This window comes from Elgaria multicarinata, chromosome 3 (assembly GCF_023053635.1).
Source record: "Elgaria multicarinata webbii isolate HBS135686 ecotype San Diego chromosome 3, rElgMul1.1.pri, whole genome shotgun sequence".
Classification (NCBI taxonomy): Eukaryota; Metazoa; Chordata; class Lepidosauria; order Squamata; family Anguidae; genus Elgaria; species Elgaria multicarinata.
In genome coordinates this window covers 159,253,328-159,275,609 of record NC_086173.1, presented here as the reverse complement: position 1 = coordinate 159,275,609, position 22,282 = coordinate 159,253,328, and the positions used below count along the sequence as shown (strand labels likewise).

General features: G+C 44.5%; 2 protein-coding genes across 5 annotated transcripts in view; one reads left to right on the top strand and one right to left on the bottom strand.

Moving 5' to 3' along the window:
• The window catches only part of LOC134396125 (zinc finger protein 585A-like), a 31,235-nt gene extending 13,437 nt beyond the window's left edge, over window positions 1-17,798 (bottom strand). For 2 of the 4 annotated variants that reach the window (XM_063122486.1, XM_063122489.1), the window contains exons 1-7: window positions 17,526-17,798; window positions 13,661-13,843; window positions 11,938-12,139; window positions 8,745-8,913; window positions 6,211-6,638; window positions 2,820-2,907; window positions 2,378-2,485 (exon numbers count right to left, since the gene is read on the bottom strand). In XM_063122486.1, coding sequence (XP_062978556.1) covers window positions 2,378-2,485; window positions 2,820-2,907; window positions 6,211-6,638; window positions 8,745-8,913; window positions 11,938-12,139; window positions 13,661-13,731 — 1,066 coding nt within the window. In that variant the 5' untranslated portion in view covers window positions 13,732-13,843; window positions 17,526-17,798. Of the gene's footprint in view, window positions 1-2,377; window positions 2,486-2,819; window positions 2,908-6,210; window positions 6,639-8,744; window positions 8,914-11,937; window positions 12,140-13,660; window positions 13,844-17,512 lie in introns of all 4 variants that reach the window. The other 2 variants (XM_063122488.1, XM_063122490.1) reach the window with 2 other exon arrangements.
• A 4,285-nt stretch (window positions 17,799-22,083) lies between these two features.
• The window catches only part of LOC134395654 (zinc finger protein 585A-like), a 37,863-nt gene continuing 37,664 nt past the window's right edge, over window positions 22,084-22,282 (top strand). Inside the window, exons 1-2 of the mRNA XM_063121817.1 lie at window positions 22,084-22,147; window positions 22,213-22,277. Of these exons, the coding sequence (XP_062977887.1) occupies window positions 22,084-22,147; window positions 22,213-22,277 (129 nt within the window). The remainder of the gene's footprint in view (window positions 22,148-22,212; window positions 22,278-22,282) is intronic.

The window sequence follows — 22,282 nt, the reverse complement described above, 5'->3', positions numbered from 1 at the left end:
CTTCATGGGATTTATACCCCAGTCCTAGCTCAAATCTGTAACTACTTCACCACAGTGTCCCAAACCAAATTCACCAATGTGGTGAGAAGCACTTCCGCTAGGGTGACCATATGAAAAGGAGGACAGGGCTCCTGTATCTTTAACAGTTGTGTAGAAAAGGGAACTTCAGCAGATATCATTTGTAAATATGGGGAATCTGGTGAAATTTCCTCTTCATCACCACAGTTAAAGCTGCAGGTGCCCTGCCCTCTTTTAAAATGGTCACTCTAGTATAGCTCCTGCAGCTTTAACTGTGGTGATGAAGAGGGAATTTCACCAGGTTCCCCATATATACAAATGACACCTGCTGAAATTCCCTTTTCTATGCAACTGTTAAAGATACAGGAGCCCTGTCCTCCTTTTCATATGGTCACCCTAACTTCCGCCTGCTAATAAATTATGATTTCAAGAGTGCAGATATTAACTAGCTGCCTGCCCTTCTCCCAGGGAACTTGTGGGGAGGTAAAATGGGTGTTGGGGGGAAAAGAAAACTCTTCCAGGCATTGTTGAACTGGTTGCCTCACCCTTTATACTTTAAACGATGGTTATTTCCCTGCCGTTTCGATGAACGCACAAGACCTTCAGTTGTGTTCACCTGTATACCATCTTCCTTACTACAAATTCCTTACTCTGGCCTCTTTGCTCTAGACAGCAGATGGTACGGGCCTAACAGAGAAAGTGCCTTGCCTAAAACCACATGGCAGCTTCATGGCTGAGGTAAAAATGAGCACAAGTGATTTATTTGGCCCACTCATTTCGTGACATGCGACTCCTATTCAGGAGGAACATATGTCATCCCAAAAGGTAACTCAAGCAGTCCTGAGTAAGTAAGTTTGAAGTAAATGCAAATTAAATTGCCTTCGGACAATTCTAAGGCCTCTTCTCCTTTTTGTCTCTGTACTGATTTGTAAACCGCCCAGAGAGAGCTTCAGCTATGGGGCGGTATATAAATGTAAATAATAATAATAATAATAATAATAATAATAATAATAATAATAATAATAATAATACCCTCCTTTCCTTCCTTGAGGTAAAGTGTGCTGGTGTCTCTTAGTTCCTTTTGAACCCAGATGGTTTCAGCCTAGCCAACAAGGCCCAGACCAAGGTATCTTTATTTGACAGGCCAATATTACGACTACCAGCTCGAAATCCATTCTCTGACAGAATTTCCTTTCTTAAAAACCTCAACAAAACCACACCCAATAAAGACATAGCATGAACACAAATATTAACATTGTATCCAGGCCTATTGTGTCAACATGTATTCAAACTACGTACTTCACAAACGGCACAATCCTACGCAATGTACATAGATTGGCGGGAGATTCAGGACAAATAAAAGGAAGGACTTCTTCATACAGCGCAGGGTAAAACTATGGAACTCACTACCACAAGATGTAGTGATGGCCACCCATTTGGATGGCTTTAAAAAGGGGTTGGATAAATTCCTGGAGGAGAAGCCTATCAATGGTTACTAGTCCTGGTGGCTATGTGCTACCTCCAGTATCCGAGGCAATAAGCTTGTATGCACCAGCTGCTGGGGAACATGGGTGGAAGGGTGCCAGCCCTGGATTAACCTTTAAGCAGAATAAGCACGTGTTTAGGGCACCACCAAAATTGAAAAGTATGCTCTCGAGATCACATAATTTCAGTAGAGATAACATCAGATCTTATTTTGTCTTATAAACTTTCGGAGGGTGATTAAAAATCGTTTTCAATAATTCCCCCCCACATATGACAGTATTATTAAAAAATGCATAAAACAGTGATGAAATCTTGTATTTTTTTTCTGTTGCCCTAGTTATAAGTAAGCAATTGGCTTATATTGCTTGCTGCTATTTAGAGTTGTGTGTTCTGGCGTGGGGGGGTGGGTGGCCTTGAAGAAAACTGAGTTTTTAATGTCCTATGTGTTCACCTTCAGCACTTATTGAGTCTTAATGTCTTGTCGGCTAAGCAATGGAAGGGCCAAGGGGGCACCTTTATTGGGCTGTGCTAAGGCCTTAATCCGGTCCTGGAGGGTGCATTTGCACAGTGTCCTGCTTTGTGAACAGAGTGTTGGAATAGATGGACCCTAGGTCTGATCTAGTCCAATCAGAAGAGACCAGCATCAGGTCTCTTCTGATGTTCTTATGATCTCAAAATATGACCAAAAGTCACCTAGTAAGAGCTTTGCGGATAAGTGGAGATTTGAACTCAAGCCTGTCCAGTCTTAGTCCGCTACACTTCACTGGCTCTCATAGCGGATTAACTATGCTATACTTTCTCCTTTTCCCATGCTGTTGTCTCCACAACACACACGCACATGCACATGCACACATATCCAAATCTGAGTACCCACTTTCAGCAACCTCAATAACGGAGGAAATCTTCTGGGGTACTCCATCTTCTGAGATAGGGCCTTCATTTTCAACGCTCTCTGCCTGGTTCTTTTTCACAATGTCATCTTCTGGAGTTAAAGAAAAAAAAATGAGGATCTTGAAGTCTCCCTCCCAGAAAGGAAGGAAATAGTTAAGAGGCCATGAGAAGGGGGGGGGTATTTTTGAAGAAAATATTTTCACAAGGGCCTTGGTAGTAAATCTTAAATGGTGTGTGTGTGTGAGAGAGAGAGAGAGAGAGAGAGACCCCGTTAATAGAGCATAGAAACAAGTATCTTCCTCACCAGGGACTAGCAGATTATGAAAGCAGCTCTCAAAATTTCAGCCACTTCTGAGATGTGCCAGATGTCAATCTCGTCCTAGGAATTGGAAGTATCCCATCATTGAGGCTGAGGGAATTCTTACCTGGCGAGGTGCCGTTTTCTTCCTCCTTCTTGGTTATCTTCGTGGCTGAACGAACCTTCTTTGCCTTTGAGAAATTCGCTGGCACCTCCTGAAACAGGAGAGAACAGCAAAGGGACCAGGGAGAGAAGCATAAGACACTGCGAATTATTAGAACTGGAGAACTGGAAGGAGCCTTGTATTCCATCTAATCCACCATCCCCACTCGATGCAGGAAATTCAGAGCTGCAGCTTCCCCAAAAGATGTCTGTCCTGCCTCTGCTCAAAGGGCTAGAGCGAGGGAGAGCCCAATATCCCTCGAAGAAATTTGTTCCATTGTCAAACTGCTCTTACAGGTGTTGCCAGACCCTGGAGAAGAGCGCTCCACACAGCAATATTTGAAAGACTACCCATTTCCCCACCCTTTTCCCTCCCTATCCCTTTTCCCTTGTGCGTGGCGTTGTTTTAGATTATAAGCCATTGGCCAGGGATTGTCTTGTTTTACTGGTTGGAGGTCAGCTGGTCTGGGAATCTGTCTGAAGAATGGGATAAAAATTATTTAAATAGGTAGAATAAATAAATAGCCATTTTGTTGCAGTTCCCACTTGTTATGCCTAATACAGAATTATTTCCATTTATTGCAAGCTTCACATTGTTCCTCTGTGTGATTTGCTCTAACTTCATAGAATCATCGAATAGCAGTGTTGGAAGGGGCCTACAAGGCCATCGAGTCCAACCCCCTGTTCAATGCAGGAATCCACCCTAAAGCATCCCTGACAGATGGTTGTCCAGCTGCCTCTTGAAGGCCTCTAGTGTGGGAGAGCCCACAACCTCCCTAGGTAACTGGTTCCATTGTCGCACTTCACCTCCTTCTCATAAGGACACAAGCCCAGATCAGTAATTCATTCCGAAACATGAGGCGTGGCGCCCCTTTGAACGCAGATAATTCCTAATCTTACACAAAGTCACCCTGAGTGCTTTAGTTATAGGGAGACTCATAAATTGAATCAATCAATCAATCAATCTAGAAATATACCTTTCCAGGTATAAAAGTGTATCCTTCAGCAGGTAAATTCAATATAAAAAAAAATTGTGCCAGCTACCTAGGAAAAAATGCTTTAAGGTTAAAAAAAAACAACTTCCTGTCAGAAAATGCCTAGGTAGGTGGTGGGCTCTCCATCACTGGAGATATTCTTATCAATTTCTTTTTTAACTATTAATTCCTCAAACTTCGACAACTCTCTACAATCTCCATTTTCTCTTACCCAATTTTTAGTCCATTGTTCCAATTGCCAATAATTTAACCAAGTTAGTTTTTTATCTTTTAAAACCTCTTCCAACTCCTCTCTTGTGTTCATTCCTCTTAACCATTCCCTTAATTTCATTTTATTTTTCTCTATTAGAACTTTGCTTAATCTACTCTTTAAGATATTCAAGCAGAAACTGGACATCAGTCAAGGATGCTTTAAACTGGATTCCTGCACTGAGCAGGGTGTTGGACTTGATGGCCTAAATGGCCCCTTCCAACTATGAAATATTCAACAAATATGTATAAATAATCAATACATATATATAAAGAAATAATCAATATATATTTATAAAGAAATAATCAATATAGATATTTATAAATCAACTAGATTCATAGGCGCAGTTCAGAGAACGCATTTCTCAACGGTGGTTTTACCACTTCTGAGAAAGACTCTATCCTATTAAAAAAGGATCTGAAACATCCATTCTCTCTAGCTTTATTGCTTTTAGAAAGCTGAGCAAGCAGGGCTTTCTAAGATTGCTTTGCAGGCTGATTGGGGCCTACAGCGCGCCCCGTGCAGCTCCGGCCCTCGTCAGCCGCGCCGGGAAGACACGCGGCTCCAAGAGTCAGGAGGCTCACACACACACACCAAGCACCGGGTCCCCCCCCCCCCCCCAGCCGCCGCGCTGGGAAGCGCGCGTCCTGCCTGGAACTCCTCACGCCCACGGAAAAACCTGTGCCCAGAGGCTAAAGTGCTGCTCCGCCGAAGCTGCTCTCACGCGGCAGCTCCAGCTCCAGTCCTCTCTCTCCTCCTCGTGCAGGCAGGCCTCCAAAAGAGGAAGTTCCTGCAGCCGCCGTGAGCCATGCGAGCAAAGAGGAGCTGGGAGGGTAAGCGCCTGGTTTTTTGCTTACCCCTAAGCCCCTCCCAGCCCAGTGGCCCCAAAACCCAGCTCTTTCTAAGATATTTCTAAGAAATTTCTAAGAAATTCTGCTCATAAAAGATATTCTAAGAAATTTATTTTTTCTTAGAATCAAAGCTTTTTTTTTTTCTGTTGGTGGTACTGAAATTAGTGTGCGCCTTAGAATCGATGGCGTCTTACAATCGAAGAAATACGGGTACTGCATAACCGTTGCGTTGCGTGGAGGGCTCCGTGGAATTTTCCATTTCATTGAGTTGACTTTTCCCACTGGCTACAGAAGTCCCTGGCAAGAGTGGCGAAAGGCGTGAGGGCCACTCTAGGAGAGCTGCCAGGATTGTTTGTTTGCAGCAATGGTTGATGGGATACCATTCGGAGGAGTGGGGGAGGAGAGAGGGCAGAGGAACTGTCAATCAAATGTCGCATTGCCTTTTACTCAACTCCACGGGAGCCCACAGTCACACAACAGTGGAGTTGGAACATGTTGTGTGGGGAGTAACCCCTTCAAACTCAACTGCTGAGTGGAGTTTTCCCGATGCGTAGAAAAACGTGTTGTCTGAACTGAGGTGAAATCCTGGAGAGTGAGAGAAAATGCTTTTCTCTTTGAGATGATGCAAATATGTCTCAGCAGACACCGGCTCAGTTCAGACAAGACGTTTCTCAACGGCGGTTTTAGAACTCCACGGTGGAGTTTTTACACCACCACTGAGAAATGTGTTGTCTGGTGTGAAAATTCCATGCAGTGGTGGAGTTTTTTGGGGAAACACTGCACAGTGAATATCCATGCTGTGCAGAGGAGAGTTCCTGCACAACTGGTGTGTTGTGTGGAGGGCTCTGTGGAGTTTTCCATTGAGTTGACTTTTCCCACTGGCTACAGAGGTCCCTGGCAAGAGCGGCAAAAGGAGCGAGTGCCACTCTAGGAGAGCTGCCGGGATTGTTTGTTTGCAGCAATGACTGATGGGATACCATTGGGAGGACGGGGGGGGGGAGGAGAGAGGGCAGAGGAACTGTCAATCAAACGTCACATTGCCTTTGACTCAACTCCACGGGAGCCCACAGTCACACAACAGTGGAGTTAGAACATGTTGTGTAGTGAGTACCCCCTACAAACTCAACCGTTGAGTGGAATTTTCCCAATGCGGAGAGAAACGTGTTGTCTGAACTGAGCCATATTCAGTAGATATAATTAGAAAATCCTTGCATGCATTTTTCAATGCACTGGAATCATCCAGAAGAAAATGTCCCCTACCTCTTCCTCCCGCTGATGCTCTAGGTAATCCTCGGCCAAGGCCACCGCTTCGTCGCAGTTTATCGGACCCACTTCCTTGACGTAGTCCTGCATCTCCTGTGGTAGGATGGCCAGGAACTGCTCCAGGATCACCAGCTCCAGCATCTGCAGCTTGGTGTGCCTTCCTGGCTTCAGCCACCGGTGGCAAAGGTCCCAGAGCCGGCTGCAAACTTCGCGGGGGCCTTTGCCCACCTCGTAGCAGAACTCCCGGAAAAGCCGACACTGTACGTCTGAGTTATCTACGGCCTCCTCCGGGATATTTTGCTTCATTCTTTCGCTCCATTCTCTTCTATTTCTAAGCTGGAGGAGACGAGGGCTTTTTCTTGCTTTGAAGTTGGCGGCACCTTGGTCCCGTGTAGAAACCACGCGAAGGTCCAGGGCAGAAGAGGCTGAAGGGGGACAAAAGACAAGATTTAATTTACTTGTTAAATTTTGTACCCCGCCTTTCCACCAAACAGTGCTCGTGGCATCTAACAGCAGTAATAAAAAGGCAACTATGCATAATAAAATACAATCAAACAAAATGAAATTCAAAGTACACACACCTAAAAAAACAAGGCTGTTAAGACACCAATAAAAGCGAAGAGTTAAAAATAGAAAATTTCAACGCGGTTAGAAGTCAGCTTACGGGCCAAAGGCTTGTCGAAATAAAATTGGGGTGAGGGACTGGACTGCACCTGCCCTGGGCATCAACTGTCCTGTGCCCATTTTCACTTTCTCTGTGCTGAAGAAAGCAGGGTGGGTTTGATTTAAATCAATTTGAATCATAATTTAAATCACGATTTAAATTACTACTCAGAAAGACTCGATTTAATCATGTGACTCCCCTCCCCACAAAGTGCACTCTATTCATTGAATTTTTTTGAAACTTAGCACTTTAAGAGGTAAGGGGGTTGATTCTGTGTACATAGATTTGCAAAGGCACAATGGGATTGTGATCTCTGCAGACACAAATTCAGAGTTTTGAGAACTGAAAAACCAAGCAGCTGTGATCATATCTTCAAGATAGAAAAATTCCCCCATAATCTTACAGAAACCTCTGAAAGAGCATGACATTGTGAATGGATTAATGGAATTCATTTACCCCAACATTTAAACATTGCATGAATATGCAACCTTATTTTACTTAATTAAAAACTAATCCTTATTTCATAATGAATACCCTTTGGACCATAGTGTAGCTTAAATGGAAAACTATTTTTAGATAGATTTTTCCTCAAAAAGCATTTTATTGAAACAATCAGATTTAAATTAAAAAAATATTATTTTAAAAATTCATTTTTTTTAAATCATTGATTTTTCTCCACCCTGGAAGAAAGGCATTGGGTTTCCTGTCTCTCCGCAGCACAGAGAAGAGGACTTGACTAGCACAGGAAGACCATCCATTTATTCCAGGACATGCGGAGTTCCTGGTTTCATTCACCATTTGTTATCCCAACTCTGCTAGATGCCTCCACCACCAGTCTCACAATCTCCCAATTTTGGTTCTGCATCCCTGCTTTATTTATAAACCTGCTTCAAGATTTGGAATCATAGAATAGCAGAGTTGGAAGGGGCCTCTAAGGCCATCAAGTCCAACCCCCTGCTCATTGCAGGAATTCACCTTAAATCATCCCTGACAGATGGCTGTCCAGCTGCCTCTAGTGTGGGAGAGCCCACGACTTCCCTAGGTCAAAGCCTTTGAAGGCTAAATTCTCCGTGGCTAAACATAGTTTGAATTGTTTTGTTGCTTTTTAAAAAACTCTACCAGTTTTAATTTGTTAACAATTTAATACATTCTTAGCTGTGTATAGATTATTCATGTTTATAGTGTTCTGATTTTAGCTGTACGTTGCCCTGAGATCCCTGTGATAACAGGGCAGGATATAAATGTTTTAATAAATAAGTAGGTCATTGGTTCGAGCCTCGTGCGGCGCAGAACAGTAAAGCAGCAGTTTCTGCAGCCGAAACTCTCCCCACGGCCTGCGTTCGATCCCAGCTGAAGCTGGTTTCAGGCAGCCGGCTCGGGTCGACTCAGCCTTCCATCCTCCCAAGGTCGGTAAAATGAGTACCCAGTTAGCTGGGGGGGAAAGGTAATAACGGCCGGGGAAGGCAACGGCAAACCACCCTGCTATAAGGCCTGCCAAAAAAAATCAGCGAAAGCTGGCGGCCCTCCAAGAGTCAGTAATGACTCAGTGCTTGCACAAGAGATTCCTTTCCTTTTCCATTGGTTCCATTGTCGTACTGCTCTAACAATCACAAAGTTTTTCCTGATGTCCAGCCGGAATCTGGCTGCCTGTATCTTGAGCCCATTATTCCGTGTCCTGCATTCTGGGAGGATGGAGAAGAGATCCTGGCCCTCCTCTGTGTGACACCCTTTCAAGCGCTTGAAGAGTGCTGTCGTGTCTCCCCTCGGTTTTCTCTTCTCCCGGCTAAACATGCCCAGTTCTTTCAGTCTCTCCTCATACATGAGTTTAATAAATAAACAAACGGTGATGCTGAATTGCTACCTTTACCTGGGCTTGCGGGAGCTGAGTAGGAATGCTCCAATATTACGATGTCACTCTTGGAGGAAGATGCTTCTACGTCGCTTTCGCCGATCTCTGATGGATTTCTTGGCTCGGGATCCGGTAACTTGCGCCGGATAAGCACCCGCCTCTTTTTAGCAATTCCCTTTCTAGCACCCTGTAGAAAGGAAGTAAAATACTTGGGATTCCTGATTTTGAATTTATGAGACGGTGAGAACAGTATCCAGATCCTTACTGTAAGTCATTTGCTCCAAGCTGAAACGGAGTCCTTTGATTACGAATTCCCTTATTTGGGTGACAGTATATATATCACAGAATAGTTGAGTTGGAAGGGGCCTATAAGACCATCAAGTCCAAGCCCCTGCTCTTTATAAATTTTATCTTTATAAATAATTTGGATTGTTTCTCTCTCTCTCTCTTTTTCAAATGGTTTGCTTTGAATAAAGTATCATTAATACTGTTTTTATCTGGTTGAGCTTTTATATTGTATTTTATATTATGGTTTTATACTGTTGTTTTATACTTTGAATGGTTTTAATTTTTGTGAACCGCCCAGAGCGCTCTGGCTATTGGGCGGTATAGAAATGTAATAAATAAATAAATAATCCATTTTTAAGGTTGACGGCATTTTACACTGTAATCATATACATGTCTACTCAGATGTAAGCCCTATTTATTTATTTAAGCATTTTTATCCTGCGCTTTAGCCAAAAAGGCTCTCAAAGCGGCTTGCGAAAATATTTCTTAAGACAGTCCCTGCCCACAGGTTTACAATCTTAAAAACATGACACAAAAGGAAAGGGGATTGGGAGGGAGGAGGAAAAAAAGAAGAAGCAAATTCAGGCCCTAGATTCTTAGTTGCAAAGTTCAGCAGTGACAGTTGGCAACAGGAGGGAGGGGCTCTCAGCTGGAGAGGTACCTGGCTGCTGCTTCCTCCCCCGCTGATGGCCTCAATTCAATGAGACTTACTCTCAAGTAGCTGTGTATGGATTTGCAGCCACACAGCACCACCCTATGTAGGTCTACTCAGAAGTGAGTTCTCCTGAGTACAATGTATTGTGACCATATGAAAAGGAGGACTGGGCTCCTGTATCTTTAACTGTTGCATAGAAAAGGGAATTTCAGCAGGTGTCATTTGTAGGTATGCAGCACCTGGTGAAATTCCCTCTGCATCACAACCGTTAAAGCTACAGGAGCTATACTAGCGTGACCATGATAGCCCCAGGGAGAGGTTTCATCTCTCTAATGAATGTAATGTGCCGAGGGTTAAAGATGGCTTCTCTGCCAAAGGGTGGCTACCTATGGCTATATGCCAGATTTGCATTCCTTAATGGTGGACATCAGACAAAGGGAAAAACTTTCAACCAATAGAGCATTGAATGTAACCTATGACTCGTTGAGATTGTGCACCTTGAATGTAACTTAACTCGCTAATCCAGAACTGACCAATAGAAGGGTTAGAAAGAGACGAACACCCTCTTGTAGTCAGGGCCTATATATTCTGTGAGATTCCTTTGTTCTGGGTGCCTCCATCTTGTGGAACCGGAGAGCACCCCCATACTGCAGTATCGGAAGTAAACGGATTAAGTGTGTTCTCCAGCCTCGTGTGTTTGATTGGCTATTAACGCGCCAGGGAAGCAGGCCTTTAAATCCCTGGTTGAGGGACAACACTAGTACAATGGGACTTAACTCCCCCAGGCATATGTGCATAGCCTGTGTGCACATGGGTGGGAGGGTGCTGTTGCAGCACGTCCTGCTTTGTTGGTCCCTAGCCGACAGCTGGTAGCCCAAAGTCACACAACAGTGGAGTTAGAACATGTTGTGCGGTGGGCACCCCCTACAAACTCAACCGCTGAGTGGCGTTTCCCCACAGCCTAGAGAAACGTGTTGTTTGACCTGAGCCAAAGAGTAGCCACAGGAAGCTGACTGACCGTTGGGGGGTTGGGAAAAGGAAAAGAGGAATGTCGGAAGGTAGGAATGTAGAAAAGGAAAAGTAGGAAGGAGGAATGGAACAGCAGCACACCACACTGCCGTATTTTTGGCTGGAAGTCACAATTTCTTTAAAAAAAATCACACCATCGCATTCCATCAATAATTGCGAGCCAGTGTGGTGTAGTGGCTAAAGTGTTGGACTAGGAGCCGGGAGATCCGGGTTCTTTTTTAAAAAAAAATAAAAAAAAAATCAACATAAACATCACACACATAAACATATCATAATACATAACAAATTACTTGAGTATTTAACTGTTAACATATGTAATTTTATCCATAAACATAAACAAAAGAAAACAAAGTCCTCCCCCCTTCCTTTTGGGATCATTCCCGTTTCCAAAACCTTAAAACCTCTTCTGGAGGCGGTTTCCCACTTCCCTTAGAAAACACATACACAAGGAACTGTCTCCAAATCCCCTCAAATTCATTCGTTTTTGCTATACCTCTTCTTACTTTAATATTACATGTCAGTTATCATTAATAGCAATATCCCAGACTTCTTTATACCATTCTTCAATGCAATAATCTCCTTGACTCTTCCAGTTCCTTGCTACAATTAATCTTGCCGCTGTCAGCAAATTAGTTATCAATTCTTTAATTTCTTTGATACACTTTACATCATCATAAAGTGATAGTAATGCCACTCTTGGCGTCTCTTCAAGCTTTATACCTACAATTCCTTTAATCTCAGTAAACACCATCTTCCAGAATTTTTGAACGTATTTGCATTCCCACCACATATGCAAATACGTTCCTTTTCCTCCACAACCTCTCCAACAATTTGCTGACTACTGTTTATTTATCATATTTAATCTCACAGGAGTTACCACCTCCAAACAATTTTATAATAATTCTCTTTTATTCTCACTGACATATTCCTTATTCTCACTTTTATTCCTTATGTTCTAGTCCCCACTCGGCCATGGAAACCTACTGGGTTTCCCTCGCAGGGTTGTTGTGAGGATAAAATGGAGAGGAGGAGGAGGATTCTGTATGCCACCTTGGGTTCCTTGGAGGAAAAAAGGTGGGATATAAATGCAATAATAAATAAATAAATAAATAAATAATTGACAACCAATTTTCTCTTTCCTTGTGGAGGACAACTGACTGATGATCAACTGGTTTGCCTCCTCAAGGTGATTTAACAACCAATTAAGCTTCAGCCTATTCCTGTGTAGGCCACGCCTACCTTCTTCGGCCGGCCGGGTAGCCTAAACACGGACGGGACTGCTCCAGGCTTTAGGTCCCTTCGGCCAGAAGCCACGTTCCCCCAAAAATCCGTCTTTCTGAAATGCTCCGAACACACGACATCGTTGTAGGAAGGAGTAAAGTTCTGGCGTCCAATGTTCTTGAGCCATTTTTTTAGCTGCTCTTCCTTCGTAAGAGGGAACCTGCGGCCATTTTGTTCCAAGAAAAAGAAAAAAGAACGCGATACTCATACCATCAGTTACAGAAGGGTTTCATCTTCAACTCATACAAAAATGTTTGTTCAGAACAGCCCTGTATGATAGCCAGAACCAGCCAGATCTCTGAAGGTGCTATTCCAAGGGGCTGGACCTATTTTGGGGGTGCGGTTCAGCACCTTGGATAGTTCTTAGAGAGTTCTGGTTGGTTCTGACTGAAACCCAGATGGATTCACAGCCCCACCAAAATCAGAGCCACCAGCCTCCACTTCATATATCGCAAGGTGGGAGGGGTAAGAATGTTCCCTCAGTTCACACTGTGGCCAGGTGAACAATCTCCTCTTCTCCTAACTCCAATCTTCAATACTCGGCAAAAAGCAATGGTGCTACAGCTTTAGGGCATGTATGCTGCAGATAAATTATTTCCCACCCACCACAGTGCCTTGCAGGCTGCCACAACTGGTTCATATAAAACAGGGGTGGGGAACATCAAGCCCAAGGGCCAAATTTGCCCCCCCCCCAGTATCCCTCTGATAGCCCCGCCCCTTCTCCGGGCCCCGCCCTTTCCTCCCAACCACCAATTGGTAGATGGATTCCTAGGATGACCATACAGAAAGGAGTACAGGGCTCCTGTATATTTAACAATTGCACAGAAAAGGGAATTTTAAGTGGGTGTCATTTATATGCATGCAGCACCTGGTAGAAATCCCTCTTTAACACAACAGTTAAAGCTGCAGGAGCCCTACCTAGCATGACCAGATACAACAGCTTTAACTGTTGTGATGCAGAGGGACTTTCACCAGGTGCTGCATGCATACAAACGAAATCCCCTTGCAGGGCTCCTGCAGCTTTAACTGTTGTGATAAAGAGGGACTTTCACCAGGTGCTGCATGCATACAAACGAAATCCCCTTTTCTATGAAACTGTTAAAAGATACAGGAGCCCTGTCCTCCTTTTCATATGGGCAGTTTCATATGGGCCTTTCCCCCCACCCACCCCGGGATCATCCCTGTGTATCTAAATGACACACAGGGGATCCTGGAAGCAGGCAGGCCTATCCAGTGGAATTTTAGAATGCTTTTAGGATTTTGTTTTTAAGATTTAACAATGTATACCATGCTTTTAATCAGTATTTTATGTATTTTATATTTACTGTTGTCCCCCGCCTCAATCAGGATGGAGAAGCGAGTAAGAAATAAATTTATTAGTAGTATTAGTATTATCCTTCCATTTTCCTGGGATAATCCTTAGGTGTAGAAAGGGCCATAGTCACCCTATAGATTCCTACCTTTTGCACATTTCCCCACCCACCCCCATTCTGAAAGTTAAAATGCCTCTCTTGAGGCTCAGTTACTGGCAGTAAGAGAACATTAAACTAAAATATGCTGGTAATTTTTCTAGTTTTTTTTTTTAAAAAAAATTAAATTTTTGCCTCTGGCCCCACCCCTTTTCCTTTAGCCCCTCCTACCACTGGAATGCAGCCCCCGAGAGCTTCCCAAATCAACTCACCTGTGAAAGGTGACGTGAGCGCCACGCCAACGGCGGTTTTTGCACTTCGTTACCGAGCAACAGCTCGCCATGTTGAGACGCGGATTCCTTCCGCGTCAGACCCGACGGTCGTTATGTAGTTCCCTCTCTTACGTCCGGCTGTTATACACTTGCCAAGTTGCAGACGGAAGTGGTGGACCCAACCTAAAAAACCAAATCCGACAAAGCAGAACTTTTATTCTGCCAGGGCTGGCTTTGCAGGCAGTGTGCTGGTTCCTGGCTTCAAATCTGGTGGCTTCTCCAACTGGGAATATACCGCGATGGATGGTAGAGTGGTGAGCGATCCTAACGGTCAATGCCTCTCTAGGACTTTGACAGTTCACATCTTTGCATCCTAGGGGGCTCTCTAGGAATATGGCCTTGGTGCACTTAACACTCAAGAGAATGGAATGAGGAGATAAGATACTTTCTGGCCAGGCCCAGGAAGAGAGAAAACAAAAACGGTTTTAAACTAACGCAGCCTCATTCCGCTGAGTTCATAATTGGGGGTAATGTAATTTTATTTATTTATTTATTTATTACATTTTTATACCGCCCAGTAGCCGAAGCTCTCTGGGCGGTTCACAAAAATTAAAACCGTAAGGCACTTTGCATGGTTTCATTTTATTTATCATACTTTTGAATTGTTTAGGGTGCAATCTTATAGCACGTAGACATTTCTGATGGGCCGTAGGATACCGGAGATTTTTCACCTCCAAAGTCGTGGACACAGATACCACCTCAAAGGTGAAAACCACCACTTGGATCTTCACCCTCTCTCCTCCCAGCCACCACAGAAAGCTACTAGTCCTCATGGCTATAAGCATGGTGCTTCAGTTTGAGGGATTAAACAGAAAGGAGGAACAGCTGAGCCTGGGAGTGTTTGGGGAGTGGTGCGTCACAGGAACAGAAGCTAGCTGCAGGTCCAGGCAGCTGGCAACAATTCCCAATTCCTACAATCCCCATAAAAGACTTGCCAGAACTTAGAAGTGTTGCTAGAAGCAACCATTTTCCTGGGTGCCTTGTCTTTGTCGCTGGCATACCAGCGCCTTGATCTTGCCTGGACTTAACCTGACCTTGGACTACTCTTTGATGCTTTCCTGATTCCAGTATCGTTCCACCCGTCTTCTGACGGACACTTCGGCTTTCGACCACAGACTGTTTGTTGATGTTTACCTCCTGCTTATCAAGTTTAACACCGATGATTTATGACAATATGCCATCTAAAGGATCAGAGACAGTGTGCCTATGTTCCCCACTAACTGGGGAACATGGGCAGGAGGGTGCTGTTGCACCATGTCCTGCTTTGTTGGTCCCTGGTCCACAGCTGCTTGGCCACTGTGTGAACCGAGTGCTGGACTAAATGTTCCCTTGGTCTGATCCAGCAGGGCTCTTATGAACCTCAGAGGAAATTCTTTTCCCCGTTGTAAAGCCCTCCTTCTGCCTGAAATCCTAGGAGCGCCACTATAGTGGCCTATATGAAACAACGTCAATATAAAGTAGCTTCATATCTATATTTTTGTACTGTGATTTTTAAGCTTTCACATTATATTTTATTCTGTACTTATACTTTTAATGTTTGTGAACTGCCAGAGAGCTCCGGCTATTGGGCGGTATAGGAAATAAATAAAATAAAACAAATTAGAGAATATGGCAGACTGCTGATTCAAAGCAGTCAAATTGATGGAGCTATGAAATAGCCGGGGAATCTGGATGTGTTTCAGCTTTCCCCGTTCTGATGCCCTTCAGATATGCTACCTCCAGTAGAGGTTAGTATTCCTCTCTCCCCCTCCCCCCAAATTGGGAATAGCTGAGAATGATCGGAGTTGAAGTCCAACCTAGATGGCACCAGGCTGAGGAAAGCTAGTGTGTTTGAATGATATACCCATCAGAGGCAGATGTAGAGGGGGAAGACACATTAGGATACTTCCTTTTTTCCTTTTTTTTTAATGCAGTGGGCTGACTTTTGGCCAAGAGGTAAAATGGAGAGAGCAAATTACCGGGGTACAAAAGCAAACCGGGTTCATCCCTGGTAAACAGAGACCGTCGGAGCCATAGATGCAAACAGCTAGAAGGGTGCACATTTGCTCAGCTTCCGATTTGACTCGGGATTTCTGAATTATATTTGGCTTGGGCAAAAACCCAATGGTTCTTGCAGTTTTTGAGTACTGGGTATGTTGGGGTGGGAGGGGGGGAGAGCAATTTAAGTTGAGTGGGCTTTGCTGAAACCTTGGGGATGTTTTGTAGAGAGGGGAATGATAAACTGGAATCCAAGTCATCCACCACTAGCAGAAATGGATCAATTCTACAACAGGGGCAGAGGAAGGTACTAACTTTTACAGAAGCGTTTCAAAGACTACTACTGAACTCAAACTCTGATTTAAAAGGAGGGATGCCGTGTCAATTGAGGACAGAAATGCTGGGGAAAGAGGGTTTTTTTTTTATTTCCCCACTCTTGCAATCAAAATTACTTTCCTCCCAACAAATAGGGACTCGTGGAGGTAGGGAAACATATTACTGAGTGTGGGGATTTTGATTGCAAAAATGCCTGCCCCCTGCAAACAGCGAATTGGCCCCTCACCCAAAGCTACCAGTGTGATCAAATTCAACTCACTCACACACACCTAGGTACACACCTAGCAGACTGCTAAGCCTCTCTGGCTGAGTTCAGACGACGCGCTAATCAACCGGGGGTGGGGGTAATAGGAGGAACATTGAAATCAACCTTTGATTAGCGTGTTGTCAGAACTCAGCTTCTCTCTCTCATACACACACACACACACACACCAGCAATATGCAAATAACATTGGGCTCCACTGCAGAGCTATTGTTTTCTGAGCTTCAGCCCCATTACTGGTGGACTACATTGCAGGGTTGTTGTATGCTACTTTTTTGCTAAGTGTAAGCCGCTCTGAGAGCCTTTTTTGGCTGAGGAGCGGGGTATAAATATGATAAATAAATAAATAAATAAATACTCTCACGGCTGTAGCACACGACACCCCACCACCACCCCTGTAAGAAAATTATAACACCACCAGCCTGCATCGCAGGGTTGGCGTAAAGGCACTCCATCAGCCTCTGCCCCACCACCAATCTGGACAATTAACAACAGGTTACTCAGAATTACAGCCCACAGAGCTTCGGCTATCGGGCGGGATAGAAGTGCCATAAATAAAATAAATTCAGCAGAGCTTAATCCCAGGTAAATGTGCACAGGGCTGCAGCCTCGGTGGTATTTGTAGATCTGACAAAGTTATAGACATTATCACCGCAATCCCAGGCATGTTTACTCGGAAGTAAGTCCCACTGTGTTCAATGGGTCTTACTAGTAGGTAAGTGTGCCCAATCTATATTATTAGACTACATCACAGGGCTGTCGTATACCATCCTTTCTCAGCTACAGCCTGCATGGCTGGGAAACAGCAAAACCATTTTAAATTTGCATTTTCCATGAGCTAGGCAATCTTCTGTTTTAAAATCAAGAAATATCCCATTTTCCATAGGAATTAAGACCAGAGTTAGAAAGAGCAAGAACCCATGTTTTTGCTTCTACCTTTTCTTTCTTTGCAGCCACTTTAACCAAAGCTAGATTGGGGGGTGGGGGAGGGGAACCTGGATTTTTCTGTATTTTTTTCTTCTTTTCCCAACCTCCGACTTCCGCGCCAGGAAGGGAGGAAACAAAATGGCTCCGAAAAGCGACTGCGAAGTCTCCACTGCAGACAATGGGAGCTCTCAGTCTAGCCTTTTTTATAAGTCTACGGTTGGAACGCGTGTTTCTTCCCCTCGCCCACAAACACACGCATACACACGCGCGCGCAAACCCAGGTTTGGCACCTCGGAAACTCACGCCTTCTCTCCAATCCGCGCATCAGCTTCTTTCCAAGGAAAGTCACAGAAGCCCGGTTTCTCCTTTCTGGTCTTTCACCCCTTTCTCTCCCCCGGCTTCCTTTTTTTTGCAGAGGCGACCCGCAAGTAGTCGCATTCACACGATGCGCGTGCTCTTTCCAAACATTTTTTTTAAAAGCCTATACTCAAAAAGAAATCCTGTCTAGCATTCGATGCTCTGCTGTTATGCAACTTATTAGAGAAACAGCCAGGCTAAGTCTAAATTCGGACCCGCTCTTCTCCTCCTCCTCCTCCCCCCCTCTCAGCATAAGGCGGTAAAATGGACTGTCCCACTTCAGATTGGCAGGCAGGACAGACCATTTTTGGAGGGATCCTTTAAGGCAAAACAAACACTTTGCAAATAGAAAAGCTTGCGCATCAGAGAAAAAGGGGTTACAGTCCAGCTCTGTCCTGTTTTTCTATCTGCAGATTGCGTCTTTAAAAAGAAAAAAAGTAGAATGGGATATGTTTGGGTTTTGGGGGGGGTTGGGGTCCCCCCGGTAGTCCGAAATGGTTCAGTCCACAGTACCACCCTAAATAAGGAGGATGTAAAAAGAGAGAGGAGGAAGGAGAGCGCGTGTGGGTTGTGAATCGGCTTACATTAAGGAATCGCGTTGCTCTGCCTTCCAATTTAGCTCTAAATTGCATTAATCGGTCTCATCTTTCTCCCACTCTGTATTGCATTTAATTGGTCTCCTCCTTATCCTTATTAATTGGTCTCCTCTTGGGTGCATTAATTTCCCCCCTCCTTATCTCATCTCTCTTTTTTTCTTTGCTCGAGGCGGGAGCAGCTGAAGAAGAGGGAGTAGCTTGGTGGAATTGAGCCTGCAGCCAGGCTCTGTGTGGGTTTACCTGGGAGTAAACCCCGTTCAAACGTAGTGGCACCTACTTCTGAGTAAACTTGCACAGGGGGGATATTTAGGCTCTGAGGCAGCCTTTCCAACCTGATGCCCTCTAGACTGCAGCTCCCCAGCCGGCAAGAACATGGACCACGCTGGCTGAGGATCATGGGAGTAGTAGTCCCCGGTAGGATACCAGGTTGTGGGTAGGTCAGCCGGGCATGGAGATTAGGGGGGAACCCAGGAAGTGGGTGTTACAGATTCTTTCCAATTATAGATAGATGCAAGACTGTAAATTCCTCGGGGCCGAGAACCGTCTTCTTGTGTTGTTACTCAAGGAAGCGCCGAACTAATAGATTATGTTACAGAACATAGAATAATAATAATAATAATAATAATAATAATAATAATAATAATAGATTGACTGTACCAGGGGAAGAAGCCATATAAAGAAATAAGACAGTGTTGGACTCCAACTCCCATCAGTCCCAGACAACGCTCTGGAATTCTGGGGGTTGTAGTCCAAACCATCGGGAGGGCACCAGGTTGGAGCAAGATGATATAAAGAAATAGTAATAGTAAATTGAATGTGCCCAAAGAAACCCATGCAAAGAAATAAGACATAGTAGTAGTAGTGGAGAACTCGTGGCCTTCCAATGATTAGACTTCAACTCCCATGAACCCCAGCCAGCACGGCCAATAGTCAGGTGTGATGGAAGTTATAGTCCAATAACTGGAGGGCCACACCTGCCATAATGATTGGGAATGAGGAGAGCGCCTTCCTCTCCGCCATACACCTATATTATCTTCCTGCCCCACATATGGAGGCCTTTATATGGAAGCCGGAAGTAGGGGCTGTGTTGCAACGCTTCCCTTTTTCTATCTCTATGGTGGGACAGTTCGCAGGATGGGGAGCTAGAGAAATGAACTAATGCATTTGAGCATCAGGTTGAGGGTTTAGTTGCTTGAAATGTTGGAGAAATGTTTTCTGCACTGCTCTGGAACGGGGTGGGTGGGTGATATTTGGAGATCTCCCCTAGGACTTTTCTCCTTTGTGCAGCGGGATCCCTGGGTATATTTACTCAGATGTAAGCTCAACTGAGTGCAATGGGCCTTCTTACTCTCAAGGAAGCCTAGGATGTATAGCAGTCCTCCCAAACCTGGTGCCGTCTATAATGTTGGACTACACCTCCCATCATCCATAAGAATGATGGGAGTTGTAGTCCAATGCATCTGGAGGGTACTCAATTGGAGAGGGCTGATGGATAGCCTCAGTGCAGTTTTAGGGAGAAAAATCCAGCATCTTTGTCAGGAGAAATTGGAGGGCCGGGCAAAGCTGGTAATAGGCCCGGGCCAGATAAGAAATGTAGGCCCCATTTCGAACTGCTCATTAAGTATTTTTTAATCAGTTCTAAATACATATGAACTAGAATGATTTATAAAAAAGGTAATGGCAAGCACTTTCATTCAAGATACATATAAGGCATCACTTCTTCACGTTCAGAAATGCTTTACGTGCTTTTCTTTGGGCAAATTCATCAACAACAGAAAAATCAAGCAACTTTGCCCAGGGGGACTCGGAGTAGGCCCCCTCAAAATCATAGGCACATGCCAACTGGCCCTCCTCTGCCCAGCCCTGATTGTGGGCACATCTTTTCAGCCTGATCATCTTGCCATTAAGAGCAGTTTGAGCATGGAACTACTTACCTCCAGGGCTGATGGGCTTTTATTATTATTATTATTATTTATTTATTTATTTATTTATTTATTTATTTATATAGCACCATCGATGTACATGGTGCTGTACAGATTATACACAGTAAATAGCAAGACCCTGCCGCATAGGCTTACAATCTAATAAAGTTGTAGTAAACAATAAGGAGGGAAAGAGAATGCAAACAGGCACAGGGAAGTGTAAACAGGCACCGGGTAGGGTGAAGCTAACAGTATAGAGTCAGAACAAACTCAATATTTAAAAGCTATAGGGAACAGAAAAGGTTTTAGCTGAGTTTTCTCTGAGGCTTTCTCTGGCTGGAGGCTGGGCAGCTATTTGTCAAGGATGCTTTAGCTCTAGGTTTCCTCCATTGAGTTGGGGTTGGACAAGATGACCTCTAAGGCCACCCTCCAATTCTATGATTCTATTATAACTATTAGGCTGCAATCCTAAGAACATAAGAAGAGACTTCCTGGATCAGACCAAGGGTCCATTTGGTCCAGCATTCTGTTCACACAGCTGCCCACGGGAAATACACAAGCAGGACAGGACCCTCCCACCCATGTTCCCCAGCAACTGGTTTACATAGGCATACTGCCTGTGATGCTGAGGTAGCATATAGACATGGGGAACTAGTAGCCATCAATAGCCTTCTCCTCTTATCCATATTTAAACAGAAAAAAGTATTTCAGCTCCCAACATTTTTGTTATAGGACTTTTTTCTATCTAAACATGCTTGAAAGGTGGTCACACAGAGGAGGGCCAGGATCTCTTCTCGATCCTCCCAGAGTGCAGGACATGGAATAATGGGCTCTAGTGACAGGAAGCCAGATTCTGGCTGGACAGCTGGAAAAACTTCCTTACAGTTAGAGCGGTACGGCAATGGAACCAATGACCTAGGGAGATTGTGGGCTCTCCCACACTAGAGGGCTTCAAGAGGCAGTTGGACAACCATCTGTCAGGGATGCTTTAAGGTGGATTCCTGCACTGAGCAGGGGGTTGGACTCAATGGCCTTCTAGGCCCTGTTCAATTCTATGATACTATGAACTAAATAAATGAACCCTAAAGAAGCTATCCAAGGTGCCCCTTGCATACCTCCTTCTGGCCAGCAGCCTCCACTTCTTGGCTCACTCTAGATGCCATTAAAACCTGTGTGGAATGTGGGAGGGAATTGCATTTGATCCTGCTTCTTTGAAGGCGCAATCCTATCCCTGTTTAGACAGGAAAAAGTCCTAGAATTCGCAGCATTCCCTTTTCCCACTGTCTAAACATCCATATTTAGACAGAAAAAAAGGCCTACAATTCCCAGCCAGTCATGCTGGCTGAGGAATGTTGGGAGTTGTAGGACTTTACCTCCCCCTGTCTAAACATGCACATTCAGACAGAAAAAAAGGCCTACAATTCCCAGCACACCCCAGCCAGTCATGCTGGCTGAGGAATGCTGGATGCTGTAGAACAGACACCCCCCCCCCCGTCTAAACATGCATATTTAGCTTACAATTCCTAGCCAATCATACTGGCTGAGGAATTCTGGGTATTGTAGGACTCCGCCCTTCGTCTAAACATGCATATTTAGACAGAAGGCCTACAATTCCCAGCATTCCTCAGCCAGCTGGGGGATTCCTTGGAGTTGTAGGATGCTGGGAGTTGTAGGATTTTTTCCCTATCTAAGCACGCATTGCGCCCTAAGAAAAACACGGCAGTGAAACCTACCAAGCGTTCTGCCATTTCAAACATTTCTAATCCCATCACGGCCAACGAGTTAACCTGCAAAATTCTTATTCCGTTGCATTTTCATGTATGTGTGCTTTTAAAATAAATACAAAATGCGGGTTCCATTTTATCTCTCTCTCTCTCTCTCTTTTTTACAGCCAACAGAATCCATGCAACTGAATTCTTTTCTTACAAGGACTCTGCTGTTACCGACCCAGCAAAATAATAATAGTAATGACATTTTGATCCTCAAATGGTGGACGACGGAACACCAGCAAAGTCCGACTGCCTAGAGAGGAAGAATATCGGAAGGAAAGGTGGGTTTTTGGGGGGGGGGGAGGAATAGCGAGGTGCACCTTTCCTGTCCCTCTCATCTTTGCAGAAGGGTGGAAGTTGCATTTCCCGGAAGAGCAGCAGCTGGTGCATGGAGCGAGCAGCCAGGGAAAGGTGCA